The sequence below is a fragment of the Suncus etruscus genome, chromosome 12, assembly GCF_024139225.1.
Source record: "Suncus etruscus isolate mSunEtr1 chromosome 12, mSunEtr1.pri.cur, whole genome shotgun sequence".
NCBI classification, from domain to species: Eukaryota; Metazoa; Chordata; class Mammalia; order Eulipotyphla; family Soricidae; genus Suncus; species Suncus etruscus.
Window position 1 is genome coordinate 14,007,831 of NC_064859.1, and position 24,991 is coordinate 14,032,821.

General features: G+C 36.1%; 1 protein-coding gene across 1 annotated transcript in view; it reads right to left on the bottom strand.

Annotated features, from left to right (window-relative positions):
• Nucleotides 1-24,991, bottom strand: part of FSHR (follicle stimulating hormone receptor) — a 180,841-nt gene that overhangs the window by 83,332 nt on the left and 72,518 nt on the right. Inside the window, exon 2 of the mRNA XM_049785036.1 lies at nucleotides 6,067-6,138. Within this exon, the coding sequence (XP_049640993.1) occupies nucleotides 6,067-6,138 (72 nt within the window). The remainder of the gene's footprint in view (nucleotides 1-6,066; nucleotides 6,139-24,991) is intronic.

The window sequence follows — 24,991 nt, forward strand, 5'->3', positions numbered from 1 at the left end:
GTCAATTTCAATCAGAGCCTACTTATTCAGTAAGCCTTCATGAAAGCTAATTACAACAAGGATTGTAATAAATGTAGTCCAATCATAAAAACCTATAAGGTAAATCCTACTTACCTTTCAAGTCTCCAGTAAAGTCCGTAGACCTTCTCCAACTCCTCATGATATAAATGTCTTTTTCTGGATAACTATGGAACGTATTTTCATTTGGATGTGGGGACTTTGTGAACTAGAATCATCATAATGACAGATTGTGTTGCCATCTTGCACTTAAGATTAGAGTTGGTGACAAGAAAGTAACATAATGGAATGGAGAGTATCACCCAAGATCGGACTAATTGGTCTCACTAAGATAGTGATGATATTGTAAGGCTATTTCTAAAGCCACTCTACTTATCCTATCCTCAAATTAAATGACCTATTACATTCTCTTCTTTTCCATAAGTTAGTTTGAGTTTTATTTTGCCCTGAGCAATAGAGAAAAATCTGAGAATTACAATGTGTACATCACTTGTTTTACACATATTTTCTATGCTATTTTGTCCTTGATCATATTTTTGATTATTATTATGAAGGTAGATGGTTGAGTCTGACAATAATTTTTAGGTAATGTTGGTGTGCTCATAAATTCCTACTTTCACATCACTTATATATGGTATTTTCTAAGATATATGGGGATTTTTTATTTATAAAAATTTAAATTAATTTTATTGATGCATTTATCAGATATTTATAAGTGTGTTATATTTTTTCTGAGACATTATGCATCCAGTAATAAGTAAAAACAGGGAACTAATAGTACAACTTAAATGCGACATGGGTTTATATATATGGTATGTTTTTCCTCCTAATTGGGGAGGTCAGGGATGGCTTCCTTAGAAAAATGGTGCTTGTATATAAACATGACAAGGCTAAGGCAAGAAAGCAAAAATATCAGTGGAAAATATTGTAGAAAAGACATCATATGCCAAAGTCTATGGTGAATACTATAATGTAGTACATTCTCTGAGCTGAGAAAGGACAAGTACAGCAAATAAGAAAATATGATACCTAGTTTCTATTTCATTTTAATAGCAGTGATAAAATATGGTGTATGGAGTGCATATGGCAGGAAAAATTGGGAAGGTATCAGAAAACATAAAAGAGAGTATGCTAATGAGCCACCAAAAGTAGACTATTGCCTTTTTCCTGGGGTAGATTATAGTGATAGAAGGAAATATCAACAACGATACATAGTATTTTACTTTAATATTGTCTTTTAAGACTATAGATATCTGAAAAACTGTAAATTAAAACAATCTGACAACTATGCTATTAATACTATGAATTAGACACAGTGGTTTGAAAACAGATCAATATTTTTGGTATCAAGGTGATGTTGGTTTCATAAAAGCTATTTGGAAGTGTTTCCATTTTTTCGATTTCATGAAAGAGTCTTGCCAGGTTTGGTAGTAGTTCCTCTTGAAAGGTTTGAAAGAATTCATTAGTGAATCCATTTGGGCCTGGGCTTTTGTTTTTGGGCAGATATTTGATTACCGTTTTAATTTCATAAATAGTGATGGGTTTGTTTAGATATGCTACATCCTCTTTATTCAACCGTGGGAGGTTATAAGAGTCCAAGAATTTATCCATTTCTTCCAGGTTCTCATTTTTAGTGGCATAGAGTTTCTCAAAGTAGTTTCTGATTACCCTTTGAATCTCTGCAAATAGGTAGTGCTCTCCCCTTTTTCATTTCTAATACGAGTTATCAAGTTTTTTTTCTCTTTCTTTGTTAGTTTTGCTAGTGGTCTATCAATCTTGTTTATTTTTTCGAAGAACCAAATTCTGCTTTTGTTGATCTTTCGGATTGTTTTTTGGGTTTCCACTTCGTTGATTTCTGCTCTCAGCTTTGTTATTTCCTTCTGTCTCCCTATTTTTGGGACCTTTTGTTGAGCAAATATTTTTGAACTCTGAGACTAAGTTCTAAAATGGCTCAACAGGTGTATAAATATATAAGATGATTCCTGGATAAAAAACAGAGTTCAAATTACCTGTGTTTTGTTTTCTGCTCTGTAATTTTTTATAGAGACCACAATAAGACCAGTATCATTTTTATTTTAAAACATTCTTTGCTTTTTCTCTGTGTCAGGCATTATTTCAAGATCTTGTTTTCATACTGAAAATAAACAACATGATGTATGGTGGTTGTGGTTAAGGAATAGATTTATCTACCTAGTACAAATGTGGAGATGCACAGTGCATTTGATGGGAAAGAAATGCTATGCCAAAAAGCTAAGAATGGGAAATATAGGAATGTGGGATTCATAGGCTTTTCTGCAAGGATTTGGAACATACAAATTTAATGGCAGAGGAGATGGAGAAAGAGATTACATCAGTGGTAGATAATTTGACTAGTAAAGATTCTACATTGAGAATGAAGAAATCTTTGGCTATGAGAGATAAGACACTGAGTCAAGAGACATTTTGAAGTTTCTTGCTTGGGATGATGGGTAATATGGGAAGATGAGAAATTTTAGGATCTGTTTTGGATGTATTGACTTGAAGGTGAGTTCCGTATAGGAGTCTCTCAATTTCAAAACCACCATAGTCTCAAATGAGAATTTCAGGGGAAGTGTTGGAAGCTCAACCTTTAGTATAATTGAATAATGTTAATATTGGAATGCCACTATAACAAAAACAAAGAAATTGTGAGCTGGATAGATAGTACAGAAGGTGCTTGTACTTGCTTGCCTTACACATGGTTGGCCTGGTTTCAATCTCTGGCATTGTCCCAAAATAAATGGCTATATATGTAGCCCTGGTATTTCTGAAGCTTAAGAGCACAAGTAACCAGGTGTTATGTCACAATAACTAAAAGGAAAAAAGAGTATTGAGAATAAAGTATTAATTATTGAAAGGAAAAATGACATGCAGATTAAGTAGTAAGAAAAAAATAGAAGACATTGAATATAGCCATTGTGGTATTTGGGGGGACCTTTAAGAGAAAAATGCAATTATGTTAAAAAATTTGTGACCCTAAAAAGCAAGTGGGCATGCTGAGGAGTGACTGAATAAAAGGATATAAGGACAGTGAATGCAAATTGCTTTGTCAAAATAGCAATAAGATCTTTATGACATATGGGTTATTGAAGAAATTTTTTGTATTGTTCATGAAACAGGTTAAAAACTGGGAGGAGAGGGGCTAAGTGATAGCACAGTGATAGGGCGTTTGCCTTTCACGCTGCTGACCCAGGATGAATACAAGTTCGGTCCCTGGCATGCCAGGAGCGATTTCTGAGTGCAGAGCCAGGAGTAACCCCTAGTGTCACTGGGTGGGACCCGAAACCAACCAACCAACCAAAACCAAAACCAAAACCAAAACAAAAACTGGAAGGAGAGCAGAAATGAAGGGGTTAAATTTGAGATGAGAATGCACTGCTGAATTTGAGAAAGGGGAAACTTTAGGCATATGAAAGTCTGCTACATGTCTAAGCACTGAGTTGACAACATTGGAAATATGAGATTCATACTTTAACAACCAAGATGCCTCTCACGATGGGGGGTGTTTATAGGAAGGACTTTAAGAAGATCTTATGTGTAAAACTCCACAATGAATAACAGCAAATCAAAGTGATTTTGTTGAAAAGAGAAAGAACAGGAGCTAGAAAAGTGATGTCTGAGGAAATGAAGGGATTTCTAGTGAACTACTCTGTCTTTGGGACTGTTGCTGTCAGTTCGACCAAACATATCCCTACAGGAAGGGATCATCTGATGTTAAATTGCATGGAGGGGTCAGTTATACTCTCCAGATGTAGCTTAAGGAAGATAATTTGTTATCTGGTATTCCTATGTATGGAATAATTTCTATGAAATTACTTATAGAGTACATTAGAGGTGAGGCATATTTATATAATCCATGTTAATTACAAGTAGGAAAATGGCTAATTTACTTATAACTAAATATGTGACTTTAAACTCTCCAACTAAATTACTTTCATCTACTTTGTGAGAGCTTCTCCGAGTTGAGACCATCTCTCTCCCAATTTTCTTAATTATTCAAATCACCATGAGATAGGGTGGTTGATAGTAGAGATTCCATCACACAATGGTCCAACACCCACCCCTTCACCAGTGCTAATTTTTCATTCCTCAGTCTGCCTTTATGGCAGACACTTTTCTTCTCTATTTTCTTTTTACACACAGTTCTCCTAATTTTTTAAGACTACCTCAGAAGGTATACTCCAAAGACAGCATGCTTGCTGTCATATATTTAAGACCTGTCCTATTTTAAAATTTATCGTTCACTACCCTGATGAGGAAACCAAGACCAGGAGAGAGAGAAAGTGAATTAGCCAAAGGTGTTTCGTGAAGTTTATATATTAAAATTCATACTTACAGCTCAGATTCTTACCTCTCTCATTGAATGCAACTAACTTGCTAGAATACACAGCAATACTCACGCTTTAGGTATCACTCATTAGCATGGTGATTTGGACAGTACAATTTGTGTTAATTAAGTCACATCTAAATATGACCCACCTGTTTCCACGTTCCCTTTTTTTAGAGCTCAGCATATAATTTTCATGAAAGGGTATGAAAGAACTAAAAGCAAAACCAGAATGGTTTCTAGGAGACATTTACATCACTAGGGTGATTGGCACCTTCTATAAAACAAACAAATAAAACACCATTCTCTTATGTATGATCATTAGTTGTTAAACTGCCACTTGAATCCTGAATTCTTGTGTAGAATCCTTTGAGGTCAAAAGGCCTGTGGGATAGGCCAAGAGTACTCATGGGAGAGGGCAGATTACCATGTGCATAAGAGATACTTTTCTGCTTTTTAAAAAAAATTTTTTTAATGATTTTTGGATCACACCCGGCAGCACTCAGGGGTTACTCCTGGCTCTATGCTCAGAAATCGCTCCTGGCAAGCTCGGGGGACCATATGGGATGCCGGGATTTGAACCATCATCCTTCTGCATCTAAGGCAAACGCCTTACCACTGTGCTATCTCTCCGGCACCTTTTGTGCTTTTTAAAATTATTCCTTAATTTCGAAAATAAAACCCTATTTGTGAATTTTCCTACTTTGAAATGGTCTAATAAGAAATAACTCTTTGCAACATGCTAGACACAGAGGGGAACACTTATACTAGCAACCCGAGTGGTAAAGGAGGGGAATATGGGATACATGCTGAAAACGGGTGGAGGGAGGACAACATTGATGGTGAGAATGCCCCTGATTCAATGTCACTATGTACCTAAAAAATTACTGTGAAAGATTTGTAATCCACTTTGGTCAAAATAAAAATTAACAAAAAAAAAAAAAAAGAAAGAAAGAAAAAAAGAAATGAGTGTTTGTATTTAACAAAGGAGTTCTCTCCTTTCAAAGAAAAATCTTGTCCATGATAAACTCTCTCACTGTTTTTAAATATTGATATATCAGTGATGAAGTGACATAAATTTGGGAACCAAAGCCCAGGGACACCAAAGTAGGCTTCCCACTAATAAAACAGGTTTTGCATGTCAGACTATGGAGCCTTCTCTCCATTCTTTCAATCACAATGGTGATTAAAAATCATTAATCTAATTGAGCCTTACTTTTGGGGTTGGGGACACACCCAACAGTGGTCAGAGATTTCTCTTGGTGGGGCTCAGGGGACTATATGAGGTGCTGGGGATTGAACATACAAGTGTTAATCACTTGGGCCAGAGTCTAATGTCAGACTCTAAGCAGTGGCCCTTCCTTTTTGAAGTAATTGAATGTGGGGTCATGATAAATAATGATAAATTGGGCAGAAGTAAAATGTTTCTGAATGTGTAATGGAGTAAAATTAATTTTAAAAATCCACCAGTTCATGCATCTAAATGGCTTTGACAGTGTTTACCCATGCTACATTTCTCAGGCACTTGGGATTCAGGTCATGTGGAAAACATTAAGAAGCCCTTGGGTGAGGGATGCTCAAACTTGAATCTCAAAGTGTCTGTCAATGTAGTTACTAAGCACAAATGATCGTCTTAACTGTGATATACCAGGATGGTGTAATAGTCCTCTAAGGCCCTCCCCACAGCAACGTTGGGTACATACATTTTCTCCAAGTCTCCAAATCCCGAAAATGCTCCTTGGGGGATGATTCGAATTTTAGTGAGGACAAACCTCCTGAAAAAGAGAAAGGTGGGAGGTTGCATAAAATATCACAACAACACACCATTTACTGGTACATAATTAAATGCCTAATGTTGCATAGCAGCTAATAGTCAATGTGTGCTAAAGCCTTGTCACTCAATTAGTGTTACAGTGTTTTATATAATTTCTTCATTCTCTTCACAAAAAATTTTTTGTATTCTTGATATCATTTTTTGCATATGAAAAGTGAATTGCAGGGACATTAGAAAATGTTTTCAGGGCTCGGAGAGATAGCACAGCGGTGTTTGCCTTGCGAGCAGCGGATCCAGGACCAAAGGTGGTTGGTTCGAATCCCGGTGTCCCATATGGTCCCCCATGCCTGCCAGGAGCTATTTCTGAGCAGACAGCCAGGAGTAACCCCTGAGCACCGCCGGGTGTAACCCAAAAACCAAAAAAAAAAAAAAAAAAAGAAAATGTTTTCAGTGTCACCTGACTGATACGGCAATGTTGGGATAGGAATCTTCTGGCCATGACAATCCCAAATTGTTTCTTGTAGACATCTGTGAAGCTCCTTCCTCTTTCCTTTTTCTTTCTTTCTTCCTTCCTTTCTTTCTTCCTTCCTTCCTTCCTTCCTTCCTTCCTTCGTTCCTTCCTTCCTTCCTTCCTTCCTTCCTTCCTTCCTTCCTTCCTTTCTTTCTTTCTTTCTTTTCTTTCTTTCTTTCTTCTTTCTTTCTTTCTTTCTTTCCTTCCTTCCTTTCTTCTTTCTTTCTTTCTTTCTTTCTTTCTTTCTTTCTTTCTCTTCTCTCTTCTCTCTCTCTTTCTTCTTCCTTCCTTCCTTTCTTCTCTTCCTTCCTTCCTTCCTTTCCTTCCTTCCTTCCTTCCTTCCTTCCTTCCTTCCTTCCTTCCTTCCTTCCTTCCTTCCTTCCTTCCTTCCTTCCTTCGTTCTTCCTTCCTTCCTTCCTTCCTTCCTTCCTTCCTTCCTTCCTTCCTTCCTTCCTTCCTTCCTTCTTCCTTCCTTTCTTTCTTTCTTTCTTTCTTTCTTTCTTTCTTTCTTTCTTTCTTTCTTTCTTTCTTTCTTTCTTTCTTTCTTTCTTAAATTTTTGCTCCTTATTTCAGAGAACACAAACCTATTTGAAAGAAGTTCCTCATATCCTTATGTGGTCCAGACTAAAACCAGCTGCATTGCCCCTGGGTGAAGTATCTTGCTAAGGTCAGCCCCTTTCTTCTGGTGGAGAAGCTGTTACAAGTTCCCTTCTTTTAAACAGTTCATTCCCCAAGTTTTGCTCTATGAAAATCCATACACTACATATAAATATGCCATGACTTTCCCTATCTAAAATATTTTCTCCAAACTCAACCACCATGTATGTCCACACATACTGTGTAATATTTTTGAAGACACCATGACTTAAAAAAGTAATTTATAATACACTTTTGGGCATTCAGTATTCCCAACCCAATCCCACTTTCTTTGTCCTTCCTTTCACCCATGTACCTTAGTTTCTGTCTGCTTGCTTTCTTCACAGACACATTTTTATGTTTAGTTATTGGGTCTCCTGGTAGCACTGTTGTTGGCTCTAGGGAGATACATCTGCCTCATCTTCATGCCATCGATATGCTATCTTTTCTTCCATGTTTCATTTCTAGAATCTTGGACCAGGATAATCTCTTCATCCCCTCTTGAATATCTTGCATTTCCTTGTCCTGTTATTCTGTGGGCCACAGGTAAATGAGATCATCCAGGATTTGTCTTTTTGGCTGATGTCTTTTTTGTCTTTTGTGGCTGATGATTTAGCAGAATATCATACCATTCAATCCAAATTACAGTAAATTTCTTTCTTCTACTTTAATTATTTGTGTCATCTCTGCCTCAAAAGTCACTGTAATGGATACTCTTCTCACTCAGTGATAAATAAAAATGTATACTATTCCTCCATTTTTGATTTTCATAGATATTGGAGCCTCAGTTTTGACCTTTCTCCTGTTTGCTCACCTTATTCTCACCTAAGGGATCCCCTGTCAAGGTTCCTACTTGCTGAATATTTCTGAATGAAGTGTTCTCTTTCCTAGATTCCTCTCATTATTTGTTTCCTTTGCCGGGATTCCTCTCCCCTATATCCTCTTGATTGACTTCTTCAGCTGACAAGTCAAATGTTTTTCTTTTAGTGAGACTTTCCCCTAAATATTCGACTTAAAAGAACAATTTCTTTGACGTGGCCTGATACCTCTTTAATAGTGAAATACTCACTTTCACATGATTCCTATTTTTATGTAAATTAATACAAGTATTAATATGATTATCTCTTACCTATGTTGACAGTGAACCCTTCTAAGGCATAAATATTCAACTCACTTGTCTACTGTTTTACAATGATTGCCTGGGTCATTGCTAGACTCATGAAAAGCTCTCAGAAATGTTATTTGGCATGAAATGTCATGGAAGACTCTGCAGGTGGGCTTACAAGTGACTTTTGTGAATCCAGATAATAAATAATACATTTTCCTAAGATTTTTCTTGATTTTGTAATTGATTAAAAAGAATCTGGTCTTTCTGCCACTTATCAAAAATTAACTATGTGATAAGGGAAGGATTCATAAATTTTAATTGCTCTAGTCTTTATTGAAGAAATTTGTGTTTTAAAAAGTTATTACTCAAATCAAATGGTCTTTATTTGCTAGGTTTCCATTTACCTGCCATTTGTAACAGCCAGCCCTATGATGTAGAATCAAGACATTTTCTATGAATTTTTATATCAGTTTATATACTTAATAAATCTTGAAACCACTATAAATAGTTGCTGGTAACAGTGTAGTAGTTACAATATAGTACAAGTTTTAAAAGAAACTACATCTAAGGACTGTAAAATTTAAAGATGGAAAGGAGTGGATAATTTTTGAGCCTCAATTCTCAAAAACTAATCAGGTCAAACTCAAACAATAATCGTACCCAAACCAATAAAAGAAATTCAAATTAGGAGAAGATTTAAGATAGATAATACAGATTGTGTAAACTTACGATGCCAATAAGAATGAATTTAACTGTATTTAAGTTTATCATATACACTAATGATACGAATATGCTAGTAAGTTTAAAATATTTAATGACAGTGGGTCTTAGGTTTAACCTTAGTAGTAGTCAAATTAAAAAATTCAATTCTGTGTCTATATAAGTGGTTCAAATTTATTAGCATATATTTTATGACAATAGAGAACCTTGACTTCCATTTCCTGAAATGTTATTACTAAGATAAGATGAAAGTATTGGCAATAAAATGATCTGGAAATGTTTTAAAACCATATTTTTTCTTAGCCAAGTTAAAAAGCAAGCATAAGTAATCTTCCACATGCCCAAAAATAAATTAACAGAATATCAGTAAGGAAATCTGAGTGGTGAATAAAAACAATGTTCTGAGAGTAAGTCATAGTGTTCTATGGGGGGAGTTTTTGAACTTGAAAACTTCATCAACAAGTCCCCAGAAGGGAAGCAAAATAAGTACACTGCCCGATACTACCTGTCAATCAAATTGTAAAGTCATAAATAAAATCCTAAATGCATATAGAAAAGTAGTCAGAAACTGCCAATTTAGAATCCTATACCCGAAAATAATCATTTAGCTCTGAGAGTAAAATATACATTTTTTTTACAAGTTTAATTAGTCACTAACAAAGTTTTAGAAAAATAAATTAAAAAAATTTCTTTTCTTCCACGGTTACAAACATGTTTGTAGTTGGGTTTCAGTCATATAAAGTATACCCTCCTTCACCAGCGCAAATTATCTAATACAATTATTGACAAATTAGAAAGAGGACATCAATAATAACACAATAATTGTGGGAGACCTCAACACAGCTTTGTCAACACTTGATAGGTCAACCAGACTGAAACCCAACAAAAATATACTAGCCCTGAAAAGAGAAATGGAAGAAAGAGGCCTAGTAGATATATATAGGACACTCCATCCCCAAAAACCTGGATACACATTCTTCTCCAGTGTATATGGGTCATTCTCCAGTATAGACCACATGCTGGCACATAAAACATACCTCCATAAAATCAAGAGGACAGAAATTTTGCAGGCTACCTTTGTGACCACAACACCCTGAAATTATATGTGAACTACAAAGGGACCCAAAAGAACAACGTTAACAACTGAAAATTAAATAGCCTGCTACCAAGCAACCAGTGGGTCCAAGATGAAATAAAGAGGAAATCAAAACTTTCCTGGAAACAAATGACAATGAAGACACAAACTACCAGAATCTATGGGACACAGCAAAAGCAGTACTGAGAGAAAAATTTATAGCTTTACAAGCAAGCACACACCAGGAAGGAAGAAGGGGCATACCTCAATAGCCAATAGCCTAATGACGCAGCTCATAAAACTAGAAAATGATCAACAAAAGGAACCAAAAATAGGGAGACAGAAGGAAATAAAGCTGTGAGCAGAAATCTATGAAGTGGAACCCCCCCCCCAAAAAAATCTGAAAGATCAATGAAAGCAGAAGTTGGTTCTTTGAGAAAATAGACAAGATTGATAGACCATTGGCAAAACTCACAAAGAAAAAGAAAGAGAGAAACTTGAAAACTCGTATTAAAATGAAAAGGGGAGACCACAACAGATATTGCAGATTCAAAAGGTTATCAGAGACTACCTTGAGAAACTATGCCACCAAATAGGGGAATCTGGAAGAAATGGATAAATGCTTTTTAATATACTATTGCTTTGTAATACAATTTAAAGTTGGGGAAAGTGATGTTTCCCATGTTCATTTTTCGTAGGGTTGCTCTAGTAATTCGTGGGTGTTTATTGTTCCAAATGAATTTCAGGATTGTTTGATCCACTTCTTTGAAGAATGCCATGGGTATTCTTAGAATTTCAATAAACCTGGACAATGCTTTGGGAACTATTACCATTTAATTGATGTTAATCCTCCCAATTCATGAACACAGTATGTGTCTCCATTTCATTGTGTTCTCTTTTATTTCTTGAAGCAATATTTTGTAGTTTTCTTTGTATAGGTCCTTCACCTCTTTGGGTAAGTTGACTTCAAGGTATTTGAGTTTCTATTGCATTACTGTAAATGGGATTTTTTAAGGTTCATTTCTTCTCTACCATTATTTGTGTATAAGGAGGACATTGTTTTTTGCATGATACTTTTATAACCTGCCACTTTGCTATATGAATGTGTTGTTTCTAGAAGCTTTTGATAGAGACTTTAGAATTTTCTTCATATAGTAGTATGCCATTCTAAATATAGTAGTATGTCACCTGCAAACAGTAAGAGCTTGACTACTTCCTTTCCTCTCTGATATCCTTGATATCTTTTTCTTGCCTAATAGCTATAACAAGTACTTTCAGAACTATGTTAAATAGGAGTCCCAAGAAGGGGCAATCTTGTCTTGTACCAGAGTTTTAGAAGAAAGGCTTTTAGTTTGTCTCCATTAAGTATAATATTTGCCATTGGTTTTCTCTTACTTCTTCTTCTTCTTCTTCTTCTTCTTCTTCTTCTTCTTCTTCTTCTTCTTCTTCTTCTTCTTCTTCTTCTTCTTCTTCTTCTTCTTCTTCTTCTTCTTCTTCTTCTTTCTTTTCTTCTTTCTTTCTTTCTTTCTTTCTTTCTTTCTTTCTTTCTTTCTTTCTTTCTTTCTTTCTTTCTTTCTTTCTTTTCTCTTCCTTCTTCTTTCCTTTCTTTCTTCCTTCTTTTCTTTTCTTCCTTCCCTCCTTTTCCCCCTCCTTCCTTCTTTCCTTCCTTCCTTCCTCCGTTCTTTCTTTCTTTCTTTTTTCTTTCTTCTTTCCTTTTCTTTCTTTCTCTTCTTCTTCTTTCTTTCTTCTCTTTCTTTCCTTTCTTTCTTTCTCTTCTTTCTTTCTTTCTTTCTTTCTTTCTTTCTTTCTTTCTTTCTTTCTTTCTTTCTTTCTTTCTTTCTTTCTTTCTTTCTTTCTTTCTTTCTTTCTTTCTTTCTTTCTTCTTTCTTCCTTCCTTCCTTCCTTTCATCCTTCCTCCCTCCCTCCTTCCTCTTCTTTCTTTCTTTCTTTCTTTCTTTCTTTCTTTCTTTCTTTCTTTCTTTCTTTCTTTCTTTCTTTCTTTCTTTCTTTCTTTCTTTCTTTCTTTCTTTCTTTCTTTCTTTCTTTCTTCCTGTTTCTTTTTCTTTCCTTTATCCTTTCTTCCTTTTTTTTTTTGCAGCATCTCTGTTTTTGCTATCAATGCAATGTTAGCTTCATAAAATGATTTGGGAGTGTTTCTGTTTCTTCAATTTCCTGGAAGAGCCTGAAAAGAATTGGTAGTAGGTCCCCTCAAAAGGTTTTTAAAAATTGATTAGTAAATCTATCTTGGCCTGGGCCTTTAAAAAAAATTTTTTTTTACATTTCCTCAATAGTAGTGAGTCTATTTAGATATGTTATATCATCCTGGTTCAACCTGTAAGGTTTTAAGAGTCCAAGAATTTATCCATTTCTTCCAAGTTTTCATGTTTTGTGTTATAGAGTTTCTCAGAGTAGTCTCTGATTAATCTTTGAATCTCTGTAGTATATGTATTGATTTCCCCTTTTTATTTGTAATTCAGTTTATTAATTTTCTCTCTTTCCCTTTCTTTATGAGTTTTGCTAGTGATTTATCAATCTTGTTTATTTTTTCAAAGAACCAACTTTTGCTTTCATTGATCCAAAAGGATTGTTTTTAAATTTTCATTTCAATAATTTTTGCTCTAAGCTTTGTTATTTCCTTTTGCCTACCTATTTTTGGTTCATTTTTAATCACTTTCTTGTTTTATAAGAAGAAAATTAGGGACCGGAATGATAACACAGTGGTAGGACATTTGCCTTGAACGCCACTGACCCTGGGCAAACCTGGGTTTAATCTCCAGCATCCCATATGGTCCCCTGAGCCTGCCAGGAGTGATTTCTAAGTGCAAAGCTAGGATTAATCCCTGAGCACTGCTGAGTGTGAACCCAAAACAAACAAACAAAACCAAAAAAGTAGAAAAATACATTTTTAGAGAATAAGACATGTTAATTTTGTAAAGGTTTACAAAAAAGGAAGCAATGATGAGTACAAAAACTACTAAGAGATGTTGACCAATATCATTTCACATTTATTATATTAATAAAAAATAGAAATTATGGGAAAAATCTGAGTCAGGCATGTGGCTTATGTGCTAGGAAAATGAGGCATTGGATTTGATCCCTTAGCACTACAGTAATATAAGGATACACACAAACAGCTCATTTGTAAATAGAAAGTCTCAATGCTATGCAATATTAGCTTAAATTGGCAAGTGTGTATGGAAATAGACTAGCTAGTTCATATTCAAATCAAAGTACAAGTTTCCAAGAAGAGCTAAATCAATTTTGAAGAAGGAAAAATAATGGGGGATTCACATGCCAGACAATACAGTCTGTTTAAGGTATTGGAATTACAATATTGTGGCATTGATAAGAATTAAAAATTGGCCATTAAAAGAAAGTAACAAAAAATAAATGATAAACAATAAAAAATAAATGACAAAAAGCATTAAAATCAGTGGGGAAATAAAGATATGGACTAGTCAATAATGAAATGATGAAGTTATTGATTATCCTTGTGGGAAAAATAGATTTAAATTTTTATAACCATATTAATATCTCAATTCCAGACTTGCTAAAAGCTAAATGAGAATGAATCTTATCAAAAGACATTATTTCTAAAAGCAGAAATAATTGAAATAAAAAAGTCAAGGCATTTACTATATAAAACTTTACATTTCTGCAAATAAAAGACATGGTAACTAATTGAGAATGTAAGATAGAGACTGCAAAAAATGCATACAATACACACAACTAATGTAGTGCTCTGATCAAGAATAAAAAGAACTTTATCAAAGGAGAAAACTGCAAACTCAATTGAAATATGAGCAAAGGAAACAGTCACTTCATATAGGAGAAAATGCAGACACCAATAAACATAAGATACTCAACCTCACTAGTAAGCAAGAAAATGCAAATTTAAACAACTGTTGAACATTTAAAGGAACTTATTAGGGGCCATAGTGGTAGCACAGCAGTAGGGCATTTGCTTTGTTTGCAGCTGACCCAGGACAGACCTGGGTTCCATCCGTGGCATCCCATATGGTCCCCAAAGACAGGAGCAATTTCTGAGCACAGAACCAGGAGTAACCTGAGCACCACTGGATGTAGCCCCAAACCAAAAATAAATAAATAATAAATAAAAGGGACTTTTTAGAATATCAGTGCTAGTGAGGCACTGAAATAATAAGACATTTTTTGTTATACTTATGAATGGAAGAGCAATTTGATACAAATATGATCATTAGTAGTGTGTTAAAATTACAAACGCCCTTCAATTTAGTTACTCAATACTGTGCACCATAATGTAAAATTGTGATCACTGCATTATCATTTATCATAATGAAAAAATGTGGGGCCGGTGAGGTGGCGCTAGAGGTAAGGTGTCTGCCTTGCAAGCGCTAGCCAAGGAAGGACCGAGGTTAGATCCCCCGGCGTCCCATATGGTCCCCCAAGCCAGGGGCAATTTCTGAGCACTTAGCCAGGAGTAACCCCAGAGCATCAAATGGGTGTAGCCAAAAAAAATGTGAACAAATAAATGGTTATAAACAGAAGAATAAATGTTAATGAACTATGTATGTCGAAGCAATGCCAAAACATAAAGTAGCATAAAAGGAACAAATTGAGTGGTACAATCTGGATATACTTTCAAGCATTATGGAGAGAAGAGTAAACAATGCATAATAATATTTTTAGAGAGCCCATCTAAAAAGCAAAGGAAAACAGAATACCACGTTGCCTTAATATTGTATTTTTATTCTATATTTTTGATACTTTGACATCTTGGGCATTTCCTTTTCCTAAAGGACCTGCTCTGCCAACAGCTAAATCCTAGAGACAGCAAACAATTGGCCCATGACTGCATTTCCCCAAGCAAACCAACCAGTGCAGACCTATTTCCCTAAGCCCCTCTTATATTCAGGGCCATTGCTCTTCTACCTTCATTGCTTATGGCAGCCTTCACATCCACTCTCAGGCATTATTTAAACCATTATTTTTTTGGGGTGGGGTCCTATTTAACCTATTCTGTCCATGAAAGTTACAGTCAAGATTCTAGAAGATATTCATGGTAGTAAGCTTGTCACAAAGCCGGGGTGTAGTTAGGACAGAGAAAGAGCCATATAACAATGAGAGTTGGCAATGATCCCTCTCAACAAGAACTGAATGGAAGGAAAATTATATGCATGATACCCCTTCAATATAACAGTATTACAAACCATGTTATGTAAAGAAATAAAGGGGGTTGACTGGGTCAGCTTTTCAATTGTAACCCATGAATCGATTCTCAGTGTCTGCCTATGTGTGTGTATGTGTGTGTGTGTGTGTTCTACCTAAATATCTAATGTCCATCTGTAATATACATACCATCTGTCTATATTATATATTGTACTTTTCCCTGTTATATATCTGTTTATTACTTTATAAATCTTTTTCTAGCCCTTCACTTTCATCCTCCAATATGTTATTTTTATTCCTATTTAATCCTTTTAACCCTCTGCTCTTAACTCCTCAGGAACCTGAACGTTGTGCCAACTCAACCAGCTGCCAATCAGCTCCCAAGAAGATGCTGTCACAACCACTGCTGCCGATTTGCTCCTGACAGCCTCTTTTGTCCCATCTCCCTTCGCTGTGGACTGTTGCTCACTATCAGATTCAATTTTTGAGAACTCCCCAGCTCGAGGATATTTCCTGATATGTGACTGCTGGGAGTAATTTTTCAGATTCCACAAGACCATGTCACAGGCTGAAGTTATGCTTTATATTTACACCCCCCCCGACTATTTCAAAAGACTTAAATAGGATATATATGTATATATACATATATATATATCATTTTGCTTTAGATGTATTCCCTTAATAAGTATAATTCTTATTTTCTATTTTCTTATATAGAGGCAATTTCCCCCCTTCTCTTATATGGATCTGTTTAGTAGGAAATCTAGTAGGTAAGTTTCTCTTGGGTTCTGAGTTCATGTTAGAATCAGTTTATAGGGATTGTTTAGCTTGTTATTTTTACCCCCACATGCACTAGTAATATAATGTGGCATTGTTCCTTTTTGCACATTAAAATGGAAAAATATTATGTATGGAAACAAGTTCTTATGTAATAGAGATAGGAATTCATAAATTTTATAATACAGTGGGTCTTCTCACCTTTAACATTTGTCAGAGTGACTGGTTTAGGCTTCAGATGATTGGTCATCAGCTATTCAAACCTGAACCTTGGATCTCATCTATGTAACTAAGATGATTTTCTGCACTAGCACCAGGAATCGAACTCCATCTAAGCAAGGCCCTAATGCTGCTCTGGCATCAACTTGCTACAGAATGGGGTCATATGACTTCCTAATGACTTGGAAACAGCAACAACTTGCTTTCAGGGCAGATTTTCCTGCATTGCCACCTAATGGTGACATGAAACAAGAAGATGCTCCTTGACACCCTGACTTTGACATAGGATCTGCAAAACCCAGGATCTCTAACTACAGAAACCTGACTGCAAAAACAGTGATTGATAAGAAATTTTACTGGGACCACAAAGACAGACTTTGGGGTTAGACAACTTAGTACATCTGAAGTCTGTAGTTGTTCTGATGGTAGGATGCTTCATGGGTAGGATCTCCCTGTTTTTAGGCAAAAGAAATTTACTTTTCAATTTTCTTTTCTGTGCCTATGCAAAAATACAACAAAATAAAACGAAACAAACAAAATTGTGCCACACATAGACCCCTTTTTATTTTTATTTTTTAAATTTCTTATCTTTTAAATGGGGGCTCTTATATAACCTTGGAAAATGAATTACTTTGTTTTACCACATATTTATACATTTTCTATAAAACTAAGAAGAAAGGAAAATATGAAAGGCTGGGGATTAGGTGCCAAGTGATCTCAGATGCATTGGTGGAGAAAAAATAAGGATATAATTAAATATCCAAGCCAAAGTCAACAGCAATAGAATCAAGTGATAACAATAGAAACTTAAATGGATCCATTATACTGGCAAGCCTGGGGGTAAAGGGTGGAGCTATAGGATGTATTGGTTATTCATTGGTGGAGGGAGGTCAACACTGGTGGTAGAAATGGCCCTGACTCACTGTATATCTAAAATTCAACTATGAAGGACTTTGTAGTTCACAATGGTTTCAATAAAATAAAAATAAGTCAAGCTCAAAGGAAATCCTAGAACAAAAATAAAAAGAACAAACAGAAAGCATTGAAAAAACAGAACTAGACTTGAAAGAGATTTGTAAATAATTATTTTAAGAGATAAAACTATCCAACAATGGACAGTCAGTGGTACATCAATAGTCTTTTCTAATGGGGATCTACATACACACATACACTCATATTTACATATACACATATATAGCACAACTTTTTATTAAAGCATTGTGAATTACAAATTTACACAGCTATTTGTAATTGAGTTTCAATGTGCAATGTTCTAACACCATTCTCCTCTCCAGTGTCTACTGACTTTAGCCAGTGTCCTATTTCCCTCCACCACCACCCCCAGTCTGCCTTTCTGGCAGGCACTTCCCTCAAGTGTTCCCTTCCCAACTTCTCTCTCCTGCTACATCCCACTGACTAAAGACCACTTCTTCTGCTCTTCATTTCTATTTCCATTCAGCATTTGGTATTACCAATCAGATTTCTTTATATTCTACTTGCTAGAGAGTCATTCTGAGTTACTCTTGTTAGATTAATGGGTCCTACCCTACTAGTATTCATTCTCCACCCTAAGGTGTGATCTGGTAGCTGGATTACTGGGTCCCTCACTACTTATTATTCCTTCTCCACCCTAGGGTGTGGTCTTGTTCTTGCTAATGAAAACCCAGATATCAGAAAGGCAAGGCTCTCATTCTTCAGTCTTCCTCCACTAAACTGCATTCCTTCTTAGAAGTGGAAATCTTGTTTGCTGGGATTCCTGGCTTGAGTGTTGGAATTCCTGAACCTGTTCTTGCAGCCTTAAAAAAGGGAGGTGGGAAAGAGAAAGAGAAGTAAAGTGTCTGTCATAGAGGCAGACTTGGAGAAAAGGGAGGAGAAACTAAAGACATTGGTGATGGAAAATGTTCTTTGATGAAGGGTTAAGTGTTGAAAGATGGATTGATTGAAACTCAACCAAGAAAAACTAATTATTAACTCTGTATTTCACAGTGATTAAATAAAAAAATTTTCTAGGTTCTTTCCAATGTTTTATCTGGTTCAGATTCTCCCTCCCCTACCCATCTCCACAAGGGAAGACATGCTTTCTTTTCTTGGGATGTGTCTATACTCACTATTTTTTCAATATAAATTGTCCCCTACTATCTCTTACATACTTATTAGAAGAAAAAAATGGAAAATAATCAACTTCAAAGTGAGCACAGTATTTGACGTGGGCCAGCAATATCTTTCCAAGAAGATGTTGAGTTGAGTCCCTATGCCCGTGAGACCGTAATTGATCAGTTCCAAATGTCCACATGTGTCCTGCTCACACACCACCAATATGAACTTCACCATAGAAAGCAAAAAAGTGTCTAGCCTGCCCATTCCTGAGACATATTCTGAGACTCCCCTAAGTGGATCTGTCTCTGGAGTCTAACAGTACTCTCTCCTTCAATAAACAATAAATCAACAAACAAACACAAGGGAGTGTATTTGACTTGAACAAAGATCAAGGTTTCATCCCTGGCACCCCATATGGTCACCACAAGGCCAGATAGGAGTGATCCGGTGTATAGAGCTAAGAGTAAGTCTTGATAACAGCCAGTGTCCCTAACAAACACCCTGACTTTGTTCTGCATAAACAATCTCCTGGTAAATTCTTGAAACCAGAGGGAACCTTAATTCTGAAAACTTTTTTTCCTTCAGTATTTACCTCTGTCAAAACAAAAAGGAGAAGTTCACAACTATATTCAATAAACACACATTATATGTGTTTTTTGCTTGTTTGTTTTGGGGGGCACACCCGGTGACACTCAGGGGTTACTCCTGGCTATGCGCTCAGAAATCGATCCTGGCTTGGGAGACCATATGGGACGCTGGGGGATCGAATCGCGATCTGTCCTAGGCTAGCGCCTGCTCTGCACCACCACTTTGACCCCATCTCTCTCTCTCTCTCTCTCTCTCTCTCTCTCTCTCTCTCTCTCTCTCTCTCTCTCTCTCTCTTCTCTCTCTCTCTCTCTCTCTCTCTCTCTCTCTCTATATATATATATATATATATATATATATAAAGTACAGAGACAAAGATGAGCAAATAAAGGAGGGAGATATGGGATGCCTGCTGGGAACAGGGGTGGAGGGAGGACAACATTGGTAGTTAGAAATGCCCCTCATTCATTGTCACTATGTGCCTTAGATATTACTGTGAAAGATTTGTCATTCATTTTGACCACAATAAAAATTTTTAAAAACATTGTTAAGATATAGAAAACTGAGTAGTATCTTTCTTTCACCCCCAGAGCTCAGGGATTACTCATTGGGGTTCTCAAAGGACCATATATAATTCTGGGGATTGAAGCTGAGTCTACCATGTGTTAAGACAGAACCTTATCTTCTCTCACTCTGGTCTGAGTTGTGTCTTCATGGTGTCTACATACTACCTACTCTGCTCTTTACTCACTTAGCATATATATTAATTGCTCAGGATTAAATTTTTTTTACCAGGCTATCCCAGCTTTATTTAAATTCTTTTTTCATTTGAAGTATCTTGATTTTTAGTAATTTCAGGGGTGGGGCTCTATGCATATAATGCTTTAACACTACACCCTCCACCAGAATGTTCCATCTTCCCCTCTCCCTACATTTGATAAGCTGAGTTCTGTAGATCAATTTTTGGTTCTATTGTCTTTGGGTATGTGTTATTCCCAAATTATATTTCTTCACATCACACACTCCATTTGTTTATTTTTAAATCCAGAGCTACTTGAAAGCGTCATTCCACTTTTATCAAATGGTACCTTTATTCTGCTTTGAAAGGGATTCAAAATGTCAAATGACTTCAGTGAAGATGCATAATTCACCAAAATGGCTTTAAATAAGAAACATTTTTTAATCTATTGCAAGTTTCTTCATGTCTCTTCCATAATGAATAGGGTAGGTGGGATTTACTTTTTTCTTTTTTGAAATTGGGAAGTTTGGAATTCCTCAAACTCTTTCTTCATTAGTATTAATTCACATCTAGAGCAGCCCATTCACATTTGGCCAAATTGAATTTTACTTTTAGGCTTTAAGATGAATAGTTTAAAGATCCCATAGAAAAGCTTTCTGGAAGTTTAGAAAACAGCCAGTATTCTTTAAGAAAACTGCCTTTATTTATTTATTTTTGACAGCCCAAGTATAAATGACATGAAGCACCATGGTCTTTGAATTTCACAGGAGTTTAAAAATTAAAGTTTGAGAACAGCTTGGTGAGAAAAAAATTGATAATCTTCATGACCTCAGAATGCGATTTTGTGCTTCATAGTCTTTAGGGCAAACTCTTACCTAAACTCAATTTCTGAGTATATGTTTAGAAAAACAATACAAAAGGAGAGCATTGAACTAAATCAACAAGTCAAAATATAATTTATGAGACCTAAGAGAAAGCTCAATGGGCTGAGCACAGCCTGCAGGGGACTATGGTAGGTTCTTATTTCTGTGTTTGTCCCAGATGATGACCCACACCTCAGTGACAGTCATGCTTTAAACTGGGAGTAGCTCTTAATCACTGTCAGATGTGGCACATAATTTTCTTTTAACTTCAATCACTTATTTTGGCTATTTACCCGGACCTTACTTTTAACATCATTTTGGGCATCTAATTGATTGTTTGTCTCACATTCCCAGCAAATGGCAAGAAAGAAGAGTTATTTTTCGTATATTATTTGACTTTATGTTAAATTTAAGAGAAACAGAAAAGGTTCAAGATTTTTTAAATTCCATAAAAGTGTGGAAGTAAGTGTCTCATAATTTAATGTGAGTTTCTAAAATAGGAGACACTTTGTTTCAGCTAGCATTTGCTTTCACCCAATTTTAGGCTGTGTAACAAATGCTAAGTATTCAGGGATGGCAGAGTGTCCCAGTGGGGATTCTTCAAGATGCAAGTCTTAATGGCCTGATGGGGTAATACAATTCCTCTTCCTTTGCTGTGTGGGGAAATGCTTGTCATTAAGCAAAGGAAGGAGACCAAGGATGCATAAGAGAACCAGTTCGAAATTGTGATAAGTATTTCTTGTAATTGAAGGAGCTTGCAGAGACTGTACCATGTGCTTTTCATTTGACTTCTAAAGTTACAAAATTGTGTCTTGCCTTAATCCACCCTTAGACCTGGAAGAAGGGAGTTGATTCAATTGTTCTAGGAAAAATGAGTCTAGCCTGTGAACTGGCCCTTAAATATGGCTGAATGAAGGGTGTGAGCTGTTCAGAGACAGTGGATGGAGAAACTGCTCTCTGCCAAGTCTAGATAGAAGTCTCCAGAATAAAGAATACAAGGAGTCCAGTGAGAATAAAAATAATACTTATTATTATTATACTACTATCATGAGAATAAGAATTATAAATATTTAGAGGCAACTTTCACCCCAGCTAAGGTATCTACCCCCAAGACATATAAACTTTCATCCAAAAGAATGTAAGCACATCACTATTCATTTCAGCACTCAGTACAATAGCTAAGACTTGTAATCAACCCATCCACAGACGAGTAGATAATGATGATGTGGTACATACACAAATGGAATATATACATATACAGTGGAATACTACATAGCAGTGAGAAATGATACAATCATGACATTTGCAGCAACTTGGATGGATCTAGAAGATATTATGTTAAATGAGGTTAGCCAGATGAAGAAAGATAAATACAGAATAATATCACTAATATGTAGTACTTAGAATATCTACATAAAGAAAGACATGGTATAATAGGTAGATATCTTGAACACCGTAGGTGCCAGGGAATAGCAAGAAGGAAACAAACTCAGTGGAAGAGAAGAAGCATATACTTCAAAGAAACCTGAAGAAATGGATACAGCTGTTTAGACTGAACAGATGTTCAATCAATTGCTCATCATAGAGATCTATAATGTTCTAATACTTTTGTCCACAGAAACAGCTGCAGTAGGTATTCAGAAGCCAAGGACTCACACTAGAGAGCTACTAGGATGTTTCAGTATCTTAATTTTATTTTGTTTATATTAACCCTTTAGTTTACTTTTGTCACAGGGATTCCTGAAGCTATAGGTTGGTTGCCTGAGTTTTTCATTTTAGTGTTTTATCATATTAGACCCCAAATTTAGTTCTCAACATGGTACTGCCTCAACAAAATAATTTAGCCATCTTCCACTTGATTACACCTGCTATTATGATCCAATGCTTATGTCCACAGAGACCATTGAAATTGGTAACTGTACACAATAGACTTTTGTTATAGCTCCCATTTATTGACTGTTTTTACAAATTTTTTTTTTTTGGTTTTAGGGTCACACCCAGCAGTGCTCAGGGGTTACTACTGGCTCCACGCTCAGAAATAGCTCCTGGCAGGCTCAGGGACCATATGGGATGTTGGGATTTGAACCAATGACCTTCTGCATGAAAGACAAACACCGTATCCCCATGCTATCTCTCCGGCCCCATTGTTTTTGTTTTATAACCCAAGCTAATTTACTATTAGATCATAATGCATCATTGTCAGTTTGTTCCAGGAAAGAAATCTGGATGTTTGAGACATGGTAGACGATATGCCATGGGGTAGACTCCTTTTACAGAGTTCACTATCATATTGCTTAGTACCCTAGACATGAAAATTATGATTGTTCTAAGAATACTCCATGCACAATCTAACCCTGAAAGCTTTTGTCTAGCAAAGTTTATTTCCACCATCAACAAATTGCCTAGAAACTGGAACTCCCAATATGCTGGCCTCATTTTGTTTTTAAGTGCTCAAACCCATTTCATAAGGGTCAGTTCTTCAACTATAACTATGAGTGAATCTCTATTGTCTGCCTATATGTGTGTGAGTGTGTTTGTAGTGGACACTTCTGTTTGTCTAATCTGTATTGTACATAATCCCTGCCTATGTTGTATATAGTTCCTATTATATAATATCCCTCTCCTCCATATACTACCTTACAAATCCTCTTCTATCCTCTTACCCCCGAAACCCTGATCCCTCTCTATTTAACTACCCCTCCCTATTTAACCATTTTCACCCTCAGTTATTAACTCCTCAGGAACTGGAACTTTCCCCCAACCCCTGTAAACTGCCAGCTAACTCCCAAAGTGAAATGACATCCTTCCAGTCAGGCATGTTACCCTGGTAAGAAGCTACAGCCACTGTTTTCATGGACCCATTTTATGTGGCCCCTTTTCTCCCACTTCCCTCCACTATAGATTGTTGCTTGCTCTGGGATTTGGCTCCCAAGAGACCCTCAGCTCAAGCACACTACCTGATTCCCAATTTCTGAGAACCATTTCTCAGATTCCACAAGACCACAGGGTGGGATGAAACTGTTCTGTATTTTATAAACCCCCCCACCGGATATCTCAAAAGACTTAAAGGGGATATCTATATTATTTTGTATGTTTCTGTAGATGTATTTCCTTAATAGTATAATTCTTAGTGTATATTTACATATGTAGAGGTAACTTCCCCTATTCGTTTTTTTGATCTGCTTAGTAGGAAATTCTAGTAGAAAAGTCTTGCTTGAGATATAAGCTCAGGTTAAAATCAGGTTATAAAGATGGTTTAGCTTGTTATTTTTACCCTTAGATACACCAGGAGTATCAAATGACATTGTTTTCTTTTGCATAGGCACACTAAAATGAGGAAATCCTACATATAGAAAAAATGCTTTTATCTAATAGGGATAAGAATTTATAAAGAATTTATAAATTTTATAGTGCAGGGGTGCCTTTCACCCTGAATATTTGTCATGGCGACTTAACTTAGGTCTCAAATGATTGGCCAACCCCAAACCTCAGATCCCAATATTGGAACCAGCAGAGATTCCTGCACCAGCACTAGGAATCAAACTCTCACTGGGGGAGACCTGAATGTCACCTGGCATCAAACTGTTCCAGGGTAGATTCATATGACACCCTGCTAACAAGAAAACAGTAACAACTTGATCTAAGGGCAGGTTGCCATACCTCACCACCTAACAGTGAGATGAAATCAGAAGATGCTCTAGGATCTGCGCAAAAACCAAGATCTCTAATTATAGAAGTCTGACTTTGACAACTGCAACTGAGCAGAACTTTTGTGGAACCATAAAAAAAGACCTTGAGGTTGAACAACCAACATGTAGTTGGTCTTTTGACAGTGTGCTTTGTGGGTGGTAGAAAATTTTCTTTCTAATTTCCCCAACCGTTTACTATGCCTAATTAAAAAGAAAGAAAGAAAGAAACAAACAAACAAACAAACAAAAACCTTGCCACAGCTGCTCCCCCTTTTTTCTTTTTATTTTATTTATATACTTCTATCTAGGTGCCCCGACCTTTTTCATAGAACCTTAGAACTTGAATCATTTTGTTCTGCCTTATATTTCTATGCCTTCCTACAAATTGGGAAAAGAAAAAAGTGATGAGACCCAGGGACCAAGAGGTCTTAGGAGCATTGTGTGGAAAAAAAATAGATCTAAGCACCCATGCTAAATTCAATGAAAATAGAATCAAGATGCCCAAACTATAATAAGCTAAACACCAAATAGACCTGTTACACTAATAATACATGGGGCTAAGGATGGAGGTATGGGATGCATGCAGGTAATATTGGGTGGAGGCAGATCAACACTGGTAGTGGGAAAGACCCTAATTCACTGTCACTATATGCCTGAAATACAACAACAAAAAAAGACTTGTAA